This window comes from Durio zibethinus, chromosome 17 (genome assembly GCF_047325235.1).
Source record: "Durio zibethinus cultivar Kanyao isolate XHJ-2024 chromosome 17, ASM4732523v1, whole genome shotgun sequence".
Taxonomy (NCBI): domain Eukaryota; kingdom Viridiplantae; phylum Streptophyta; class Magnoliopsida; order Malvales; family Malvaceae; genus Durio; species Durio zibethinus.
The window spans coordinates 23,651,302-23,674,831 of record NC_143178.1 but is presented as its reverse complement, the minus strand read 5'-3'; the positions used below and the strand labels follow the sequence as shown (position 1 = coordinate 23,674,831).

At 31.1% G+C, this 23,530-nt stretch overlaps 2 protein-coding genes and 2 pseudogenes across 3 annotated transcripts; 1 reads left to right on the top strand and 3 right to left on the bottom strand.

Moving 5' to 3' along the window:
- The first annotated feature begins 597 nt into the window (after positions 1-597).
- Positions 598-4,402, top strand: LOC111289616 (protein MICROTUBULE BINDING PROTEIN 2C-like). The gene is made up of 5 exons (XM_022880810.2): positions 598-933; positions 1,074-1,157; positions 2,528-2,872; positions 3,411-3,629; positions 3,990-4,402. Exons 1-5 carry the CDS (start codon positions 736-738, stop codon positions 4,176-4,178), a joined length of 1,035 nt encoding a protein of 344 aa, XP_022736545.2. The 5' UTR covers positions 598-735; the 3' UTR covers positions 4,179-4,402.
- A 671-nt stretch (positions 4,403-5,073) lies between these two features.
- Positions 5,074-6,760, bottom strand: LOC111289621 (uncharacterized). Its single transcript, XM_089745764.1, has 3 exons — positions 6,746-6,760; positions 5,991-6,536; positions 5,074-5,600 (listed from the first exon to the last, which is right to left on the bottom strand). The coding sequence occupies exons 1-3, from the start codon at positions 6,758-6,760 to the stop codon at positions 5,427-5,429; spliced, it is 735 nt and encodes a 244-aa protein (XP_089601890.1). The 3' UTR covers positions 5,074-5,426.
- An 896-nt stretch (positions 6,761-7,656) lies between these two features.
- On the bottom strand, positions 7,657-8,585 carry LOC111289610 (dirigent protein 22 pseudogene; annotated as a pseudogene).
- A 669-nt stretch (positions 8,586-9,254) lies between these two features.
- Positions 9,255-13,253, bottom strand: LOC111289601 (D-aminoacyl-tRNA deacylase-like; annotated as a pseudogene). Its single transcript, XR_016329353.1, has 9 exons — positions 13,131-13,253; positions 12,890-13,067; positions 12,664-12,808; positions 12,205-12,268; positions 12,034-12,086; positions 11,355-11,410; positions 10,732-10,806; positions 10,355-10,543; positions 9,255-9,582 (listed from the first exon to the last, which is right to left on the bottom strand). The product of XR_016329353.1 is annotated as a D-aminoacyl-tRNA deacylase-like (transcript).
- Between the last annotated feature and the right edge of the window lie 10,277 nt (positions 13,254-23,530).

Genomic DNA, 23,530 nt, shown 5'->3' with positions numbered 1-23,530 from the left:
CATCTTATAAGATAATGATAGTTTTAATCTAAGACATTATTTCGTAATTATTTATTTTATTATTTTATATATTAAAAATATAAGTGTATCTCTCTCTTTTAAAAAAAAAAATTTAATTTATGAAAAATAAAAAAATAAAGAAATTTTTTTTACATTTTTTTGAGTGCTGCTAAATGTTCTCAAACATTTTCTTTTCATATTTTTTTTTCAAAATTTTTTAAGTAAAATTTTTTAATTATTAATTTTTTACATAAATTTTTAGAAATGAATTTTTGAAAAGTTATAAATTTTGCAAAAAGATTTTTTGAAAAAATTTATAACTTTTTAAAAATTATATAACTTTTCAAAAAGTTATAAAACTTTAAAAAATTGTGAGAAAAATAATGAAATAATTCCACTTATAAAAAATTTTAAAAAACAATTAGAGTGTGTGAAAAGAAAAAATAAGAGTGTATTTAGCACTGCTCTTTTTTCTTTTACCATTTTTATTCAACTGCCGACTTTTATAATTTATGGTCGTTAAGGGGTATTTAAGTAATCTCATAAATTACCTTCTAAATTACGTTTGAAGAAGATCCTTTATCCGTAAAAGGAAACGAAATCCAAAACGATTTTCAAAATTTAAAAAAAAAAATCTTAAACTTTCTCTCTTTCTTCCCTCACTCTGTCAGTTTCAGAATTAAACAGTTATTTTCTTTTTGATTTTTCCAGTTTTAAAAGGGGAAAAGAAAGAAAATGTTTGAACCGCATCACTTCGTAGATTTACAAGACAATTCGGATTTAGATTCCAAATCCTGGCTTTCAGGAGATATCAGCAACTCGTCGCCGACTCACCATCGAACTCAGTCCTCACTCAATCACTCTAACGGCAATGTGGATCGCGTGCTTTACAATGATCTCGTTGAAATGATCCCTCTCGTTCAGTCCCTCATTGTAATCTCCTCTCTCTTTACTTAATTTTATTGTTAATTTTTTTAATTTTTTGAAATTAAAAAAAGGAAAGTCAAAAGAAAAAGAACGGGAAATTAATTATTAAAATTTAATTAATTATTATTATATTTGATTTTGATCAGGAGCGTAAAGCAAACAGTTCATTTACAAGGCGTGGTTCGATTATATACACCAAGACGCCTTCAAGGGAATCCCTATCCCGAAAAGTAAGATTATATATCATTCCTTGTTTCAATTTAATATGTTTTTTTTTTTAAAATTTTAAAAATATTGTGGAGTTATATATTGCTTGCATTATCATTCCTTATAGGCTTATAATTGTTAATGAACTAAAGCTTGCTGTTAGTAAGGGGTAGCCCAGTGCGCAAAGCTGCCGCTGTGCGCGGGTCCGGGGAAGGGTCTATTGTACCTTGCATTTTTGTAAGAGGCTGTTTCCATGACTCGTGAAAAAAAAAAAAAACGCAATTGTTGATGTGACGCCGTGTTGTGATTTACTGATTATGTATATAACTATATATTCGCAGAGTGAATCAAATATAAATCTTTAAGGATGTGTTTGGCACACAAGATTATAATAAGATAGGATAAGATGATATTATGAATATGATTAGATTAAATAATATCATACCATTTTGTGTTTGATGTGTTCAAGGATTAGGATAGGATAATTTATTTATTGGTCAAAATTATTTTTTCTCAAAATTTATATAATTTAAATTATTGATGTAATTTTAAGGGTATAATAGGACATATAAATTCAATCCTTTGGATTAAAAATAATCTCTACGTTGGGAGGATTGAATGCTCCTTGTAATCCTATCCCTTTCTGTAGGTACAAACCAAACATAATATAGGATAATTATTGTTCTATCTTATTCATCATCTTATGTACTAAACATGACCTAAATGGCATATATGTATTTAATACGATTTCGTTATGGTATTATGTGCTTTTGCATTTCACTTATGAAAATTGGAATGTCAGATCTCCTTTCTGATTCCTAGTTACTGCAATGGAGTTTTGACAAGCCTTAATTGGGCAGAGGCAATGGAAAATGGTGTCTTTCGTATTATAATGTGATGCGTTATTACTCCGGCTGTGCTACCACTTTTAGTTGTCTAGTCTATAAGTTGCTACATGCCTGTAGTCACTAATCATTAGTGATACTGGCTACTCTAAAGAAAATTTGTTGTTTCCTTTCTGTTTGATGGCAATTTTTGTACTTGTATATAACATGCCACCATGCGAGTTGAAGTTTTGATCTTACTATGGTAGTCATAGTTGCCTGTGTCAGTGGAGAGCAAAGACATAAAGTAAGTTCCTAGGAGGGATGAAAAAAAAGAGAGAAAGCAACCATCTTACTGATAGATTTTAACGGGGGCTGTGATATATCCAGAGTTCGATAGGTTTCAATTACAATTTTTCATGATTTTTTATATGAAGTTGTCTTGACTATCAATTTTTGCTCATATTCCTAGATTTTAATTTAATAACTTTTCTTCTGTGAGATGATTTTTTTTTCTTTTATTTTCTTTACATGAATGGGCTATAATTCTGTTCTTTCCATTCATGAAGGCTACTGATCTAAAAGGGAGGAATGCAGCTCAATCCATTCCTGTGAGAAAGAAAAAGGACCAAGTAGACCAGAGTGATGGTAATAACCAAGATGGTGACAACTACTCAATCTTTTCCTCAAGGGCTTTGTCATCGGAAAAAGAAAATGAGGAGTTAATTGCATTGAGGGAACAACTGGACGATCTGCAAAGAAAGTTGCTGGAGAAAGATGAACTTCTCAAATCATCAGAGATTTCAAAGAACGTGATTAATGATCTTCATGCAGAACTTGATAAATTGCACAGATATTTAGGAGAAAGGGACTCTTTAGTCAAGTCTATTCAGATGCAACTCTCTGATGCCAAGGTATATGTCTTTTATGTCTTTCTGCTAGAAATGTTTTTCATTTTAAAAAAATCATTTCATATAATATTTTAGTTTGTCATAATTACCTTCTCAATATTTATCTTTGAAACTCTGATGGGGGCAGCAAGGTTGTAGATGAATATAAACTTGGAGCTTATGTGGATTGATATTATTTGCTGTAAGATTTATATTTTTGTTAAATAAAGTTTGGATGAGAAATTATTCCATAATTGACATATCAAAAGCCGTTACGACTACAAGAATTAACTATATTTCTGGAAGATTTGGAATGATTTTGTAATTATTGTCTGTTTTATTGGTTGTTAAAATATGAGTATCATTAAAAATTTTTAGTCTGATTTAAAAATGAGTTTCATCCATCATGTAAGGTTGCAGAATATCTCGTTCTCATTTTTGATTTTGTGATTTCTGTGTACCTATGATTCATTTGACTACTGAACAGAGATGTGAATATTAAATGTATTCATTGCGAACTGCTTCTTCCCTTATCATTATTGATAAATATGCCTTTCCTCAGATTAAGCTTGCAGACAAGCAGGCTGCCTTGGAAAAGACACAGTGGGAAGCAATGACATCTAAGCAAAAGGTGGAGAAGCTGCAAAATGATATAGACTCCATGCAAGGAGAATTTTCATCATTTATGGTGTTGTTAAATGGTTTGACAAAGAATAATCCTACTACACGTGCTGAAGATTATGATGTAGCACCATATCATTTGGATCATCTTCCTTATATAGTAAGCTCATGTCCTATGCCTAAAATCAACTTATTTTGTTTTGACTTTTCCTGCTTTTATTTCTGAAATATGTTGTTTGAAATATCAAATTGTTATATATGGTATAAGAGAATAAAAATCCAAATATATGCTGTTCTGCATAACTTGGTAATAGCATTTATAAAGGTTTGTTTCTTATAAACTTTTTCTTCCCTATTCATGGCTCTTCATTCTGTTGGATTTGCCGTAAGAGAAAGTTGGTAGAAAGTATTTATATTTTAAGGCTATTATTGGTTTGTTGTAAATAACCTTGAAAACCATATAAGTATGGATTCATTGTTTGTCTTGTCTTGTCATGAAATCTGCTTTTGGTATGAACAGGATGATTTAGATGAAAAGGAGATGCAGAATATGGAAGAAGTAAGACAAGCTTATGTTGCTGCTCTTGCTACAGCCAAAGAGAAGCAAGATGAAGAATCCCTTGCTGCTGCAGCCAGTGCAAGGCTACATCTTCAATCATTTCTTTTCAAATCCGAAGATTTGGAAGAAAGCAATGTAAGGATTTCATAAGCTTGAAGCTTGTCACACGAGCTCATTGATGCATTGGCATTATCGGTTATTGTATCTCATCTCCCTTCACCCTTCATCCTCTCTCATTTCTTGGTGGCTGCTTCTGCAACTTTTTTTTTTTTTTTTGTACTTATTATATGCCATTATTGTTTGTTTATATGGCTTTGCTGGTTTCAATGTCTAGCATTTTCAGGGGTGTTATGAATAACTTAAATCTTCATTTTCCTCTGGTGCCTACTCGTTATTCATGTCCATTTTTTTCTTACTTCAATAGTCGAGGAAGGAGGATTAGAGCGTGGGAGTTGAGATCTTCATTTTATTGTTTAGAGTGTGATTTGTCCGAGTGCCTCAGTCTTTGACTCTAAAATGTTTGAATCAAAGAATTCAAGATTTAGCTAAGTTAATTAATGTAATTATCTTTAAGAGACCCTATCTATAAGTTTGGAATTCATATCTTTAAGACTTGAAACCTTTTTGTTATTGGCGGACTGTGATTATTTTATTAAAAAAGAAATTTTGAATCAAAAGTTGTCCCCCCATCCCAATGTTCATTTCTTATCCTTGTTGAAGAGAAGAGGGTCATAAAAACAGTCTAATAGAGGTGGATTTAATAATTTAAAATACGATTAAATGATATGATAAAAATAAGATATGAATATGTTAAAATTGTAGCAATAATTAATGTAGATTCAATAAAATTAAAAATATATATTTTATATTTTTATGTTAACTTAAATTTTGATATGTAATTTTTATATAAAATATTATATAAATATATGAATTTTAATATTGTATATTGGCAATTCAGATGTTACAAAGAGTCACAAAAACAAGTTAATAAAGTTTGGGGAGAGAGGGTAGATAGACATAAGACAATTAGTTAGTTGGGGTTTGTACAACAACCAATAATTCTTACCTTAAAAAAAAAAGAAAAAAATCAGATATACTTGGTTATTAATAAAAGAATAATGAACATAAATACTATCTTCATGAAAATCTTCAGCCTAAAAAAGGAAAACTGAGAGAAGACAGAATCAGAATCTAAAACATTGGAAATGGACAGAGATGGCCTTGTTCTTCCTCGGGTTCACGCCCTCTGATTTTGGCATTTGCACTGGACTTCCCATCCACTCCCATCCCAGCCTGCAATCCAACAGTTTTCACCAAAGCAATCAAGCCATAAGCTTCTAGGACCAGAAAATAATAGTATTGAATAACAGTCAATTAACCAAAGTTCTCCTCCAATACTTACACAGGAAAGGCAAAGGATCCTGTGCTGCCATCAGATTGATTAGAGCCACTTGATTCAACAGAAACCTTCCCCCGGTTAGCTGTCGATGTCTCCTCCACCTGATGTCTTCTCCTTAAGCTACCTGAAGCTTGTTCTACCTCCAAGTAGATGCTGCTCCTTTCTCCATCACCCTAAATGTAAAAGTGAAATCCCACCTTGAAAATCTCTTCAAAGACAAAAGTCTCACTGCTATATATCCAACAAGGAAATGATCTTGAATTTCTACCTAGCGTCAATTATTAGTTCCACAATCTTAAGCTTGTTTTAAAGCGAGAAAAGATGCTTTATGTTCTTGATGAACCATTTCCAGAGAAACCTGTTGCTAATATAGATGAAGCAATGAGGCGGGCTTGCTATTCAAGCCTTATGCATCATGGTAGCAAGCATGCACTGCATTATACTAAATTTTCACGAGTGTTCTATGTTCTGTCACTGTTTTATTAATTCAAGTATTTCTCAGATTTTAACTTGAAAAAAGTCTCAATGATCATAAACAGATTCAACAGAAAATATAACCTTACCTGTTTAGCAGGAATGATCTCTCCCTCATATCCATCTTCTTTTGATCTTCCCTCATCACTGCTCTGCTTATCTCTTTCTGCATCCTCGGCATGATCAAGCTGTTCCCAACCAAATTGTTTAGTTATGTTGGATTGATTGGATTCTTCGGATTTGCTATTATCCCTCACAACATCAAAAGCTCCATCTTCTCTAAAGCAGAAGACTATATATTCTTCATCAGGAAAACATGGCCAGCTTGAGTTGTCACTCCCATTTTCTACTGAAGCAATGTTCCTGGAAATTGCTGGATTCTGGTTTAGCTGTCTCTCCTTGTTGCATCTTTTTCGCCGTGACAGTCTCTTGTTGCTCTTCTTATCTCTGGTGTCATCCTTTGATTCAAAAACAATGTTTCTGATTGGAAATTGAGGCGATGAAGGGCGATGTGTATCTCGCTCTTCTTCTGCAATTGAACAAATAGCATCAACACAGGTTATTGGACAAGAAAATTGGCAATGTAATAAACTTTCATGATCACAAAGATTTCCAAGTATCAACAAGCAATTATTCTGTACAAAATTTATATTGTCAGGTTACTACAATAGCTTTCAAGTCTCCTGAAAATGGTATAAAAAGATTTTCTTGAGTTAAACAAAGATTTGGGTATAGAAAAAAAATGGTAAAACCAACTTATCAGTTATTGTTATCAGTTTTACCTAGAGGGAACCTGCAAGATAAGAAAGATGAAGCCAAGTCCCTTACTCTCCATCTAACAAACCTTGTCAATGTCCATGGAGTGCACATTGTTTTTGTCATTTTTATGTTCGTTGATGTCTTTCCTATTGTTCTCTGTAACAGTTTGATAGGGGGAGAGACAGAGGTTGAATTGGAAGAGGGAAATGAGCATTTGAATTTGAAAACCAGAGAAATGCATGGAATGAATAAGGGAGTTAACAGTGCGAGCTCATGATGACCAGAAGGGTCGGTTATGATTCTTCACATGGTAAAAAAAGGAGAGAAATTTGTGGAGGTAATAGTTGGCAACCCGTCTTTATTATGTTTAACAAAAATTTCAACTTCTTTTACTATTCTCTTTATTTTGATATAATGGGCCAATTTTTTTTTACTAAACAAGCCGTAATTAAATGTGATAATGATTTGGATCGATTCAATTCGGTTCGAATTTTTTAAATATAGTGTAATATTATAAATTTTTAAATTTTAATCTAAATTTATATTAAATTTTTATGTGATTCGAATTTAATTAAATAAAATTTTATCAATTCGATCTGATTTAGTTTAACGATTTTTAAATTTTAAATATTTTATTTTTATATATTGTTTTAATATAAAATGTTAAGATATTTAAGTAAATTTTGATATAAAATTATTATTTTTATTTTATAAAAATTTTAAAAAAATATATAAATTAATAAAAATATATAATTTGATTCGATTTTAATTTTTTTTTAATTTTTCACTTTTCAATTCAAAATCCGATTTGAAATTCATATATATTTAATATTTGAATTCGATCCGAATCGAATCAAATATTATAATTTTGAATTGATGTTTATTTTTTATTATATTTTCACCTTTCACTTAACTTATGGATAGAGAGAACATTACAAACCGATTGCATAAATTGCATGAATCAATTTAAGTAAATTATGGTATACCCTTTTGATAAAAAAAAAAAAAAAAACACTCTCGAAAAGATTGGATTGAAAATCTACAAACCACAAACAATTTTGATAGCCTAAACAGTAAACACCAATATGCCTATAATACTCTTAGTCTTAGAATAAGATGGCTAATGGTGGAGCAAAGTTACATTATATCCAATCACTGCATCCATTTCTTTCATTGAATAGGTCCTTGCAAGGCAATATCCACGAGCGAGCCTAAACTTTCCGGTGCCTCCAACGACCGGCATTTCTCTTACTTTGTTCATCACCGGATTGCGGCCGAGGACGCTAAAAGTGCTACCATTGTAAGGTCCACTAGTGAAAGCATAAGTAAGAGTCATAAGAAGACTGAATTCATTTTCTTGTGATGACATAGCATAGATCCCTTGAGCACGCCCAACTAAAGTTGAGTTGATGTTTGGGGCGACCGTCAGAGGGTTGTCCATCACGGAAATGGACCCGAACATGGTTGCAATGGGGTCTCGACTAGTGAAGTTGGAGCGGCCAGCAACTCGGACAGCAGTTGGCTTAGGGCCTCCGACGATGTCATGCATGTAAAATTGGATGCGAGTCACCTTCTGTTTCAAGGCATCTGTGGTGCAGACAGCTGCAAGAAATGTTATGAGAAGCAGAAATTTGATTGCAAATGCCATGCTTAACATTCAAAAAGAAATGTCTGAATGATGCAAGTTTAGGGAAAAGGAAGATGTCCTATATAATGGAGATGTTGTTCTTAGTTGACTGAAGCTTCGCCCTGATTTTCTAGGTCGTTCCCCAATCAGACACGTTTAGTGTGTTGGGAAGTGAAATTCTGCATCAATCCAAGGAAATGAATCTGCCACTTGCCAAAATTTCAATGAAGATTATACCCTGGCTTTCTTGCCTGGAAGCTTCTTCTGCGCCCATTTTTCTTCTAGATTTCAAACTGAAATGGCACGGTAGAGAAAGGAGGCCAAAAGTAAACTAAAACCAATAATCACGTTTGCTTCAGAGTCTATTTATATGGCCTGATATTAGATCTGCCGTTCAAATCACTGACATGTAAAAATACAAAAATAATACGATTTAAAATTTTAATAAAAATTATATATAAATTTAATAAAAATAAAAAAATATATTTTGTATTTTTTATATCGATATAAATTATAATATATAATTTTTATATAAAATAAATATAAATATATGAATTATTAATATTTTATATAACATAAATATACAAATGATCAAATTTAGCTAAGACTTGTGTTTAGGTAGAAGAAATCTTTAGGGTTGAAACATCATGGCAAACATTCACCTAAACTCAGGTGAGACGGTAGAAAAGGCTAAAAGCAAAATGAAACCAATAATCAAGTTTGCTTCAGAGTCTATTTGTATGGGCTGACATCACGACACTAAAAAAATACCGACCCTAATAAAAATATAAAAATAATGTAAAATTTTAATAAAAACTATATGAGTTTAATAAAAGTTTTAAAAAATAATTATTAAATATAATTTTCATTTAAAACACTACATAAATCCATAAATTATTAATATTTTATATATTAGGGTTGAAACATAATAGCAAACGTCCACCTCAAAAATCCTGAAATACATTGATTTAGAAAAAAGATCGACTATGATTATTTAGGTCAATAGTACATGGACTTACGTCGCTTGCATAAAAAGAAAGCAAATGTATAGTCAACCAACAAAGCATCCTATCGAATTGTAAAATAGAGTTAACTATAAATTCAGGGTTAGTTCAACGAATTTTATATTGCCCTAGGCTGTAATTTTGTACTGCATTGACAGGAAAAATCTATAGTCACAAGAATCAGCCATTGGCAGCATTTAACAAGGACAGAAGTCGCCTGGTTTGCCAATCTTTATGTTCTGCTCTGCTAAGAACCCTGTAATGGCATTTCTCTGCCAGCTCTTGAAACTCCTGAATCCACCAAAAAGTAGCAGTATTAGTCTATAAATATTTTTTTCCCTTTTCTGGACTCAAAAACTAGAGAGAAGATATAAACACAATGTGAAACCATCTTATTCTAAATAAATCACCATCTTTCAACCAAATCAAACATATTGATTGATTTAACCTTCCACTACGATGAAATGCATAGTGGCTTACATGGTGGTTATAGGTGGCAACATAAAATATTCCCACATGCATGTTTAAAACAAGAAATAAAATTATTAATATCTTAAACAAGTGATTTTCTCGAATGAACCTGAAATTTTTAATTTGCTAAACATAATTTTTCCATATCTTAGGCTTGTCTGCAGATTTAAGACCACAATTGTTTTGTGTACCAGCTTAAACCGAAAATTTCTGAACTGATCCATCAGAAAACTAGTCCTTTATGCCATGGCAAGAGCTAAACTTAATGCATAAAGAAAAATTACAATTTATCCTTCAGTTATTAGGGCAATGTTTACCTCAAAAATCACTCCTTGTTTAGTGATTCTCAATGATCAAATGTATCGATGCATGATTTAATTGCCAAGATCTTATATGAAAATATGCCAGAAGCTATGATAAATTTAGGAACTCTACTATGAGTCCACATTTGCTTTTCTTTGAAATGTGGATATGATAGTATCGTAATCTTTGTTTTTTTCCCTCTTTTCTATTAGAAGTTTCAGGTAGATTTGGTTAACAGTTTTATTCCATATTAAGGTTAAACAAAATTTTTTTCACAGCAGTAACTAACTTGTGATCAAGATGAGCTAGAACTTCTCCTCCAGGAAAAGCCAATTTGGTGGTCTCAAATGCAACTCTGATTGTTTCTCTCTAAGTTCCACCAACATCCATTGGATTCGCTGGTACTTTTGCTTCTCCAGGATCTTCCATCAACAGAGAATAGCCAGACAGCAGATGGCCCACCCAAACACCATCTTTCCTGAAAATTTTGTGGTATGGCATATAGGTTTTATGTCGAAAATCCAAATAGGTTCAGAAATAGGCTATAATGTCAAGTGCTAGTTGTCAACATAGTAAAGAGTAATAGAGGAATACAATTTCTCAATGCCTAACAAAATGTAAATTAAAACTAGCATAGGGGTGCCAGAAGCTTGGGTAGTAACTTTCTGAACAATATCCATATGCCTGGGTACATAATGGCCACCACCAATACCAAGAAGGATTTTGTTTCTATCATTGTCCCTGCATCATTATATTCTTTAATGAACACAGGCAAAAGTAAGTGAGTTTTAGAAATTATTATGAATGAAAACCCAGAAAAATTTTTTTTTTTTATCTATTTCTTTGACTTCTTCCACTAGGTCATTATTTTCAATCCCATATGTCAGTTTGATTTTAAAATCGCTGTTTTACCAAGGATTACTATCATAACTTTTATCTACAATATGAAATTCTTCTCAGAATATAAAGTAAAATTTAGAAAAAACAAAAAGGAAAGAAGATTTCATACAATAATGTCAATGTCATCAAATCTTGCAAAGCAGATCAATTACAAAATACAAAAAAATGATAAAGAATTTAGAAAAGCCATTAACTAGACTTAGGAATCCTTACACTTCTTTTAATGACTACGCAGCAGAAAGAAAGAGAGAGAAGCCATATTAAATCGATGTGTTGAGGTTATTATTAAAAAAAAAAGAAGAAAAGAAAGAAAAAAATGTCCTGTATTAATTATTCATATGGGGCAGCTCCCTCATAACAAAGTAGGAAAATGGTTAGCAGGACTATACCTTTTCCGGTCTCCGACTCCAATTCTTCCTCCAAGACCCAGTCCTTCCCACACTAACTTCAAATACCATATTATTAAAATTCATTCCAAAATGAAAAAACATTTATTATCACTTAATGTTAGCATCCCATGTCTATAAATCATGCAAATTGAAAACAGTGAAAGAAGGAGTGTACAAGCTGCAGGAAATGAAGGTAGTTTTCAGAGTTATATTGATGAAGTGAATTCAGCAGAGAAACAAGGGTATAAAAGCTGTACCTTATGAAGTGACTGCTGACATGGTGGATATAGATCAAATGAAATTTCTTCTGGTGACCTCAATCACGCATGCAACACATGCTCATGCATTTCATGCTGATGAGGGTGCACAAATGCCAACATGATCATATTGAATAACAAATGATAAGCATAGCAAATATGCTTACTTATCAGTTAGTAATGAAAAAAGCAGCATTTATTTCTTACAGTGAATTCAATCAAGAATTTTGCTTTTATAAAGTTAGTTGCATTACATTTGCTAATACTTAATTGCAGTCAATTTGATTAAATTGACTGCACTATTTGGATTTTAAACAATTATGTCTCAATCGGGTTCTATTTACGGAATCTCAATCAAATTAGATTTTCTTCATTTTAACAGGCATAAGGGAATTCAACTATGTTCACAAATAGGTACCCACCAGAGCAATGGCTTGTGCAGCATCCTGCCTATTCCAATACTCTTCTGTACTACCTAAGAGAAAACAGAAATGCAGATTTCAAAACCAAATAAAAAAAAAAAGAAGAACAATTAGTAACAGAAAAAATCATAGGATCATTGAAAGCGAAACAAGCAGTGACTACGGTTTTACCAATTTCCACAAACATAGTTGGTGAATTGATTTCAGGACCATGATGAGTAGCCTCCAACGTGACCTACAACATGATAAAACACACTCAAACAGTGTAAAAAAAAAAGTGGAACGCACCGAGGATAATCTAAGTGATTTACAAGTTTGTAAATATGCAAATCTATACATTTTTCAATGAACCAAAACTAATATGCAAACAAAAAAAAAAAACTTTTAAAAACCCTGAACCAGGCAACTAAACAGCGAGCTTTAATTTTTTTAGTAGAAAGGAGGCTGCAGCTTAAGAATAGGGAAAAGAATTGCAGGGATTTGAGATCTCAACATGCTAGATGTTACCTTTTAAAAGTAACTGAATCAATTGAGCTAAGCACTGGATTTCCGCGAGCTTTAATTATGTATAAGAATTGTCAATAACAACGTCTGAAAAGTAAACTTTTATAATGTCTTGTATTGAATTACCTCAAATTCAAGAACTAAATTATGTGAATGAGCAATGTTCTTCAAGAGTCTAAACCACGGAACTATCCTCGGGTTCGGTGGTGCAGCCATCCTGGCTTTCCGCCGGCAGTCAAAGCCTCACCTTCACGCACGTGCGGCGTGCCTAAAACACCATAAAAGCTTAGGGTTAGAGAGATTAAAATATAGTGTAATAAACGTAGAAAGAAATGAAAAAATTGAATATCTATAGGATGAATAGTAAGGGCAGGTCTATTAGAGGAAGCGACATGCTTGCTGAGAAACACGACGTCGTTCACAGTCTCGCCGGTGGCTTCCTCCCAACGCTTGTCCAAATGGCTCTCGACGACGAGTCGCTTGTCGAGTTTTATTAGCCTCACCTCCTTGTTTATGTAACTCGCTGCATCCTGAAATTGATATCAGAGAAGACAACAGAAAGAAGAGTGTGAGCAAAGGAGGGTTGATTGAACCTGGAGGGAAGGGCCAGGGTGCCACCCGGGCATCGCTAAGAGAGAAGATGCTAGGCCGATTGAGGCCGGGTCCGCGCTTTTTGCCACCACCAGTGTCACCATGTGTCCTCCCTTCCAGGCGTTGTGAATTCTTCGCGGATAGTTATTTTTATAAAAAAAATTTTAAAAAATATCGAAAAATAAAATCACTAAATAATATGTAAGCCTAAAAAAGAAAATTTTATATTTGTATTATAATTAACGATCAAATTTAATACTTTTCCCGTTTCAAATTATTTGAGCTAGTGCATGTCGCCTGGTTCCATTCGGTTTATTAAAGTAATTGAATTTTAATTTAAAATAATATATGAATTAATTATTATTATTAATTTAATTAAAAAAATTATCCTATTAAAACTAAGAATTGTCTAATTTTGGTTCAAAAGCTTCACTTCACATTTTGATTGTATTCATAACTATTATATCTACATGTTTTATAAGTAATCTTCATGTACATTTGGATATGTTCAAAAAGGCACAAAACTATATGAAAAAGCATGTACAAATGAAATAAATTTTTGTAGATCTAATCCATATGCTTATCCAATCTCTGGTTCTTAGATTTTGCTACGAACCTATCTTTATCGACACTTAAGTATTCGGCCATTTTCTTTCCTTCGGTATTCCTCATGCCATCTATAAGAAAGCACCATGTTGATGCTAATGCATTAATAAAAAAAAATCTAATTCCATTGCCATCAAGAAATTAACAAAAGGATAGTTCGTACCGATTCTCTGGGAAGACATATGAGTAACAGATGTCTGCATCAAATGAAGATATATGCGTCAAATGACTAGAAAATTATGAGTTATGCAGAGCAACAAAAACCTATCTTTCAGCTGCATTACTTAGGTGATGTATCATTACTTAGCTCACTTGCCAGAATAAAAAAGTCCTAATATAGTATTAAATACACAAATATGATATTTCACTTTGGCTAAAAAAAATTTGAGATTTCACACTTTGCCTACTTCAAGACTATGTTTTTCCTTACTTATATCAAGCATAAACAAGAAAAGTAGTGAAACGTTAATAATGATATTTATCATTACAGAAATGAATTACCAAATACTCATAAAGTTCAAAAGTTATAACCACTAAGAAAAAAAAATAAACATCTTAGTATTAGATCATAAGAAAAAGTATCAGCTGTAGATCATAAACAATTGTTGCTGGTGGCCAGCTTAAACCATTTGTTGGGCTAAATCATGCAAAAAGGTCGAACCTTGGGTGGAATAAGAGTCGAAGGCATGTAAACATCATTTTTTAAGCTATTTTGGTTTTTAGAATGATTCTTGCTACCATGATCACCTTGCTTCCCAGGTGATGTTGCTAATCATCGCAAGAAATTTGGGAGGCCATAAAAAAGGCAATCAAGTTCCATTGGCTTACTGAAATTCAAATGTGTAATACTGTTTAACATTTCCCATTCTAAAACAATCATCCATCATATTAGCATAATGGAGAAAATTGTAAAACTGAAAAAATTAATGAGAGTTTTATTTATGAATTCATAAGAAACTTTCTAGAGCAGAGAAGTATATATATAGCTAAAACATCTAATCTAGCAAATCTCGTGATAGCCTCAAAATAATAACAAATTACCTAAACATTTTCTAACAAAAATGGAAACTATCAAGTAGGAATTTGATCAATGAACCAAATCTCTTTTATTTAGGAAACAACCAAAATACTAAATAAATGACACTTAATCAAATCTAGTTAAGAATCAATTTTCCACACTCCCCCTCAAATTGGGTGGTAGATATCAATCATACCCAACTTGGATTTCAAATTCTTGAAATTGCCACGATAAAGAACTTTGGTAAGAATGTCGACTGCTTGATGTTCTGTTAGAGTGTAGACTAGTTTGACTATGCCTTCTTCAATCTTTTCTTTGATGAAGTAGCAATTAATCTCTACATGTTTCGTTCGATCATGATAAACAAGGTTCTTAGCAATGTTAATAACTGCTTTATTATCACAAAATAGTTTCATTGAATTCTCAGTTGATGTTTTTGGTTCATGTAACATTCTTTCAAGCCAAATTCCTTCACAAATCTCGTGAGACATAACCCTAAAATTAGCTTTATTCTACTTCAAGCTATCACTACTTGTTTCTTGCTCCTCTAAGTGACCAAGTTGCCCCACACCTATGTACAATATCCTTTAATTGACTTTTGGTTTATCACAGAATTAGCCCAATCTGTATCTAAGAAAATCTTCACATCTCTACTTAGTATTTTTTTGAAGTAACCCTTTGCCCAGATTTTTTTTCAAGTATTGAAGGATTTGATATACTTCTTCCACGTGTGTCTTTGTAGGATTGTTCATAAATCTACTTACCATACTTACATAAAAGCCAATGTCAAGTCTAGTATACTCCAAATAAATTAATTTTCTCATAAGTCTCTAGTATCTATTTTTTCTGCAAGAGGACTTCCATATCTGGTTTTCATATTGACATTTGGGTCTATCAAAGTATCCATTAGTTTACACCCTAGTATCCCTGTCTTTTTGAAAAGATCAAGTACATATTTTTGTTATGAGACAAAAATACCATTTCTTGATCGAGCTATTTTTATGCCAAGAAAATATTAAAGCTGTCGCAAGTCTTTTATTTCAAACTCTTTAGCTAGTAGAATTTTCAATCCAATTATTTTTTTTTTCATAATCTCTTGTGAAGACAATATCGTCAATATAAACAATCATAATAGTAAGCTTGCTATTTGGTGAATGTTTGACAAACATAATATGATCAGATTGGAATTGTAAGAACCCATTCTTTTTAATAGCCTTTGTCAAACAATCAAACTAAGAGCAAAAATATTGTTTAAGGCTATATAAGGATTTATGAAGCTTACACATCTTGTCAATGTTGTCTTGGTTATCAAACCTCAAAGAAATTTTCATGTAGACCTCTTCCACTAGATCACCATTCAGAAATGTATTTTTTATATCAAGTTGGTGAAGAAACCATATGTTTATAGCAAGTGATAGTAACACATGAACATAATTCAATTTTGCTATAAGAGCAAATGTTTTCCCATAATCAATCTTGTAAGACTGAGTGAATCCCTTAGCCACAAGATGAGCTTTGAATATGTTCACACTTTCATCTATATTATGTTTGATAATAAAAATCCATTTACATATCACTGGGCTTTTTCTTTTAGGAAGATCAATAATTTTTTTTGTGCCATTTTTTTTAATTCTTGTATTTCTTCCATTATCACAGCATTCCACCTTGGTTGTTTGAGCACTTTTTGGATGGTATTCGATATATAAACATCAGTAATGATGTAACCAGTGCTTGGTAAGTAGGAAAGAACCCTTCATAAGAAATAAAGTTACTAATAAGGTGCAAAGTACATGATCTTACACCTTTTCTTATAGCAATAAGCTGATCAAGATCATTAGAAAAATCATCAAATATAGGTTCAATAATTATGTTACCTATATAAATTTAAAAAATCCTTGGATTTTATTCAGAATCTTGGTTCTGTATTGGAGATGTATATGTCCCTATCTCCTTTTGAGATTTTGGTCTTTTTGAATATACAATCATTTCTTTAGGTTCTGTCTCTTACACGATTTTAGAAGATTTTGGAGACTCAAGATAACTAGTTAGCTCGAAAGAAAAAGAAAAATTATTAAATGAGAATTTAAATTGGTAGACAAGTAGAGGAAGAATCAGATGATGACTCAATCTTTCAAAGTTGATATTCCCTAAAACTCTCTCCTTGAATATTGACTTTGGGATAGAATGGCTAATTCTCAAAGAATGTGATATATATAGAAGTGTAAAACTTTTTGATAGTTGGTGAATAACATCTATAGCCTTTTTGGTTAGGTGAATAGCTAAGAAATATACACTTGAGTGATCTGAGGTCTAGTTTACTGTATTGTTGTTGTTGGTGGTGTATATGAAAAAGGTAGTGCATCTGAACACTTTGACTGGTATGAAAGAAATGATTTAGACATGAGGGTGGGTTTTGAAAAGTATTTGGCAAGGGGTTTGAAATTTTAGTATTCAAAAAGGCATCCTATTGATAAGAAAGGTTATGTCAGGATTGTCTCTCTTCAAAAATATTTTTGGACATGAGAAGCTAGCATAATAGATCATGTAACTTCCATCAGGTGTCTATTCTTTCGCTCGATAACTATGTTTTGTTGAGGACTTTCAATATATGAGCTTTGATGAATAATTCCTTAATCTAACAAGTAAGATCTAAGAACTGAGTAATAGTATTCTCACTCATTATATATTCTAAACACTTGAATTTTTGCTTGAAATTGAGTTTGCACCATCTTGTTGAAATTTTAAAATATTGAACTAACCTCTAACTTATCTTTCATGAGAAATAGCCATGTAACTCTGGTGTGATCATCAATAAAGGTAACAAAACTTGGAATCTTTATTGAATAAATTAGGGAATAATTTTTTGAGGTATAGGAAATTTAGATGTCTTAAATGATAATACCATAACATGATTGTATTTTCTTAACTCTTACTAGAAGATGAAACTGAACAAGCATTCTTCCATAATTGTCTTTTAGATTCTTCATCTCTAAAATGATAGAGTCCAGCACATATCATAGTATTATCAATTTTTTTCCCCGAATTCAAACCTTAAAATTCACACGTGTTAAAAAGAAATTTAGTAACACAATTAAGATCTCTCGCAATTTTACTAATAGACAGAAGGTAGCAATCTAATCGGGACATGAAAAATAAAGTCAAATGTTATATCCTTTGAAATAATGACTAAACTTGTCCTTGCTACCTGGGAAAGTGACCCATCTGCTATTCAAACTGTGAGATTTTCAAAACATGAGCTGTATTCATGTAACACCAATGCATCACCAGTCATGTGGTCTAATATGCCTGAATCAATAATCCAAGATCTTGAATTTTCATTTTGCACAAGTAAAGCATTGAAAGAGTTACCTTTTTATGTAACAGATGTTATGCTTAGAACTAATCTAGTGTTATGAAAAAATTACTGAACAATTTTTTGAAGGAGTTTCAACTGCTATTTACTGAACGGGCTTAATTCTGGAAGTGTTAGAGTTATCTCGGTAGAGGCAAAATTTTCATGACTCTCTCGATTTCAGTTAGAACATGGTTTGTAGTTAGCAGGTTTCCCATGGATTTGTCAATAATTTTTTCATGTGTGTTGCCTTTTGACAGTGGTCATACCAAGGTTTGTTACTTGTTTTCTATCGATTTGCATCACCTTGGTAGGACTTTGGTCCTCGTATAGCAATGGTTGAATTTTTTATATTTTATAGATTGCATGATGTCTTCAGCATCACTTTTCTTTAACCTTTTTCTCGACAGACCTTAGAGAAAACTTTTCGGATGCTGGGTAATAGCTTAATGCTAAGAATTCTCCTATAAACATTATCAAGGCTCATGTTTAGATAAAGTAAAAACTTATAAACTCAATCATTCTCCACTATTTTTCTATATTGTTGGCTATCGTCAAGCCACTTCCATGCTATTTCTTCAAAGATATCTAATTGCTACCAATAATGAGTTAAAAAATTAAAATATTTTATAATAGAAGAGTCTTTTTACCGTAGGTCATATAGATGCTTTTAATATTGAATACTACAAATGTATTGTTTACGTTGGAGTAGGTTTTTTTCACAACATCCCAAATCTTTTTAGTAGTTTTGTAATACATGAAATTCTTATAAATCTCGTTAGTTATAGAATTGATCAACCATGACATTACCATGCTATTCTCTAATTTGCAAGTTCGATACTTCTGGTCATTCTTGTTGGGTAAAACAACTAGTCCTATGAGATAATTTTTCTTACCTTTTCTACAAACAAACAGCATCACTGATTGAGACCATTGGATTAAGTTTTGTTCATTGAGTTTGTGATCACTAATAGACAAAATAGAGGGCTCGAACACATCTGTGTTGCTGGTTATGGCGTAAATGAAAAGATAGAAAAAATATATATATATATATATATACACAGGTTTTGATGGTTCAAGATGAGCGCTCTGATATCATGAAAAAATTCATGAGAATTTTATTTATGATTTTTAAGAAACTTTTTAGAGTACAAGGGTATATATATAGCTAAAACATCAAATCTGGTAAATCGTATGATATCCTAAAGATAATAACAAATCACCTAAAAATTATTTAACAATAAATGGAAACTACCAAGTAAGAATTTGATTAATGAACCAAATCTTTTTTATTTAGGAAAAAACTAAAATACTAAATAAATGACACCTAATCAAATCTGGTTAAAAATCGATGTTTCACAAAACAACTTGTAATTTGTTAATAATGCTCTAAACTCATCTTTTAAGTTCATCTTTCAAAGCTAATTTTTCAAATAATTTTTCAAATTAAATGCTCCATCTTCTTGCTCTTACTTCTCATTAATCGACTCAATTCTAGTTGGCTATCTTCCTTGGTTTGAGGATTTTGTATCCTTTAATTCTAACATCACCACCATTCTCAACCTTAAGATCTTGTAACATCTTTGCTAAGTAGCTCTTTCCACTACCTAAACATAAAAAAAAATGGAGTAAATTGAATATATAAAATATGAGCATCCAGTTAATGACATATTCAACCTATCCCTTTTATTTGCACATCAAGGTTAGAGAAATTATTATCATGTACTATAATCATAATAGAAAAATTCATAGTATTTTTTAAGGAAATGGAGGGTAACTACTAAATAAAGATGCTCATTACAATAAAAGCAGTTATCAAGCATATAGTAAGAATAAAATGAGAAAGTATCTTATTAAGACATCATTGATGCCGTTTTTGTAAAATTCAATTGCCAGAAAACTTAGAACTATTTTTAAACTTCACTACCTCATAAGTGAGAAATACATAGTAATTATATCCTTACAATTTTCAATATAATAGTATTTGATATAATTTACCTAGAAGCCCCTGAAGAATTATCATAATATGATAAGGCTGAGAAGCTTTATATGGCATATTAAACAACTTAGAAGCATTGACAACTTTAGGCTTATCAGAAGATAATTGCTTCGGAGGAATTGCATATGGGATTCTTATGGATAGCTTGATGATCCTAATATAAAAAAATAAAGTAAAAAGATAATTCTAGTCCTAGACAATTAATTCAAAATACTATAAAAAAATAAAATAAAGAAATATCATCATATAAGGAAATAAACAATAAAATCTTAAATAAAAATAAATAGGATGAAATAAGAAATAGAAAAAACTAAAGAAATTAAAATACCTGAAAATTTATAATTGAAACCAATGCTTTACCTATAAAAATAAAACAAACCATCACATAACCTTTAACTTAATCTGTTATACCTTATTCTATTAGCATATATAGATAAGCTAATAATCTTATTAATCTCATTTAATAAGAATACTTTTGTGATATTATCCCTTATACTTAGCATAACCTATTCTTGCATAAGTAAACATTTGTTACTTACTCTAGTTAGCTAAGGAAAAAAATTAACTATTTGTCAAATAAGCAATAATACATACTTTTTTGAAGTATTGAAGTCATTAAGAGTTCACTTATTTGTCTTGATCTGCATATAGACCTATACTTGTTGATTAGGATCCTAAGAACATTAGATAATCTTCCTAGAGAATGAAGAATAAAGATCTAAAACATCTGTAAGTAATTTAGGATATTAAAAAATCAGAATCAAATGGTAATTATATCAAATGAAGTAAAAAAATGGAATAAACACAATTCACAGCAATTTTGAATTCAACTATATTCCTTTCCATTAATAGCCAATTTAGAATGGACCAAATTGGTAACCCTTATTGTTTTGAAAATACAGATAATACCATTAATCACAGGAGTACCCTTGTAGCCCATTTATGCTTATCCAACCATACAACCAACAAAAAATTGAAGAGAGTACAATTCTATTATAAAAGAATACCAATCCAGCAATCATTATATGGCAATAAAAAATGACCAACCATTTTCAAAATTGAAGAAAATACAATGCCCATGCAGTTTAGAATGCAAAAAGAAACAGAAACATATCTACCAAAACATATAAGCAGAGTTACCCAAAGTGTTGCTTTAATTGAACTTGATTTCTTATAGGAAACTCAAACCGGATGATTATAAAATTGGCTATTACAAACATCTTTTTTTGTAACAATCAAATAAAAGCTAGCAATCCAAAAATCAATGTGCATAGCCGTACACATTAAACTTAAATAAAGAATTATATCTAAGAAAATAGAATATGTAGCATTTAGCTAAAAATAAGGTTGAGAGTAAGAGTTGATTTACTAAACATATCCCCTTAACCACTAAAACAAAATGTAGGACATGAAAGAAACAAACCTCTAAAGTTAACTCAACATTCAAATAACCTTGTAATGTTGGAACATTGATCATTTTTTCATATGTAACTTTTCCCTACCTTCTTGCTCTACAATTGCAAGCTTAGTATTGTTTCTTACTTGGGTTCCAGTTGTCGGGAAGCACTGCATAATAACCATAGTTCATATGAAGTCCATAAAAAAAATGAATTGCATAAGATCAAAGAAACCAAATCAATATGATGAAGAACATAAAGCACATAAAACAAATTAATCTGTCATGTCATAGCAGTAAATAAAATTTTTATACATTTCTACTTCATAACATCTTCAACTATTTTATAGTTACATGTATGATATTATGATAAGAAGCATTGGTTTGTTGTATGTTCAATGAAACCATGTTTTAACCAACAGTCAATGATTATGCCAATTTAAGTAAACATGTGAAGCATATCAATAGATCCATATAAAAAGGCAAATGATGGTTCAGATCTAATGCCAAATGCATTTTTCTAGTTAAGAAAAATTGAAACATGTGGGATAAGTGAATACTTGCTTAATATAACAACTGTTATAGTAAAGGTAAATTTATAGAATAAAAAATTTTAATGAACTTCAACTTAATCCACAACAACATTGAACAATACTTGCACAAAAAAATATTAATTAAACAAAAAACACAAACGAATCCATAAAAAAACTTAATCTAATTACCATCCATATAACATGCAATAGATATTTTACAAAAAAATGCAAACCTAACAATAAATATTTTAAATAAATTAAAGACAAAAAAAATAATATTGAAAAAAATTTGTTCCAAATCCCTATGATTTATACGAAACTTTTACATATCTCCATTAATATAAAAAAATGTTAGAGAATCTATACCTAATTAGTTGCACCAGAGATAGCTAATCTCACAAATGTAAAATCATACATTTCATTTGTAATTATCCTACATTTAACTCATTACTTAATTACTGTAAAAATCAAACAAAAACAATGTTAGCTTTTTAGGTGAGATGGTGATTCAAGAGGGGGGTGAATTGGATTTCTTCAAATTTTTTTCACACAAATGATTTCAATATAATTGAATGAAAATTAAAATAATAAGCACATTTGATGAAAATATAATGCAAACAATAACAATTAATGAACCTAAAATCAAATATAAACAACAATAAATTGTAAGAAAATAGGGATAGAGAAATCAAATACAATGACTTATAGAGGTTCGATCTTTCTCTACAAGGTACCTACGTCTTTTTTCTTGGTTGTCCACACTGAGGCTTTAATCCACTATTATTGAATTAAAAATAAAATCTATCTTTTTTTCTAAGGCTTAAGATAGAAACCTTTATCTTTTGTAGTATTTTATCCAATTTCACTACAAAACTCTCGAGAGGATACCTCACCTCTTTTCTCTTTCACCTTTGTATATCAAAGGTAATTTTGCAAACAATAGAAAAACTGCTCTAAGGCTAAATGTTTGCTAAGTTTAAGTATAAGAAAATGATGAATGAACAATATATATAATTTTGGATACAATAAATACAAAGATATAGATTTTAAAGCTCTAAAACTCTTGAGAGAATGAATGTATAGCTTGTTTGATCTTGCTTTCTTGATTCATCAATCTCCTTTATATAGAAAATTAAAGAACTAGCCATTGGAGAAGGTTTGGAAGAAGAAATGCCCTTTGGAAGCATGAAAAATTAGCCGTTGGAAAGTTTCTACCTAGACCCGATCGATCTTTTCCATGAAGGGATCGATTGGTTCAAGTTTTATGCTATTTTCACTTGAAAAACACAACCCACTCGATCAGGTAAGGGATCCGATCGATTGGTTTAGCTAGAGGATCGATCCTGTAACATAAGGGATCAATCTGGTCAAGCTGTTTTGTTGTATCCTATTTTGCATTCTACTCACTAATTTGATCATATCTTAAGTTATGTAAATCCAAATCACAAATCATTTGAAGATTTAAAAACTAAACTTAAAGTTCTTTCTATCCATATGA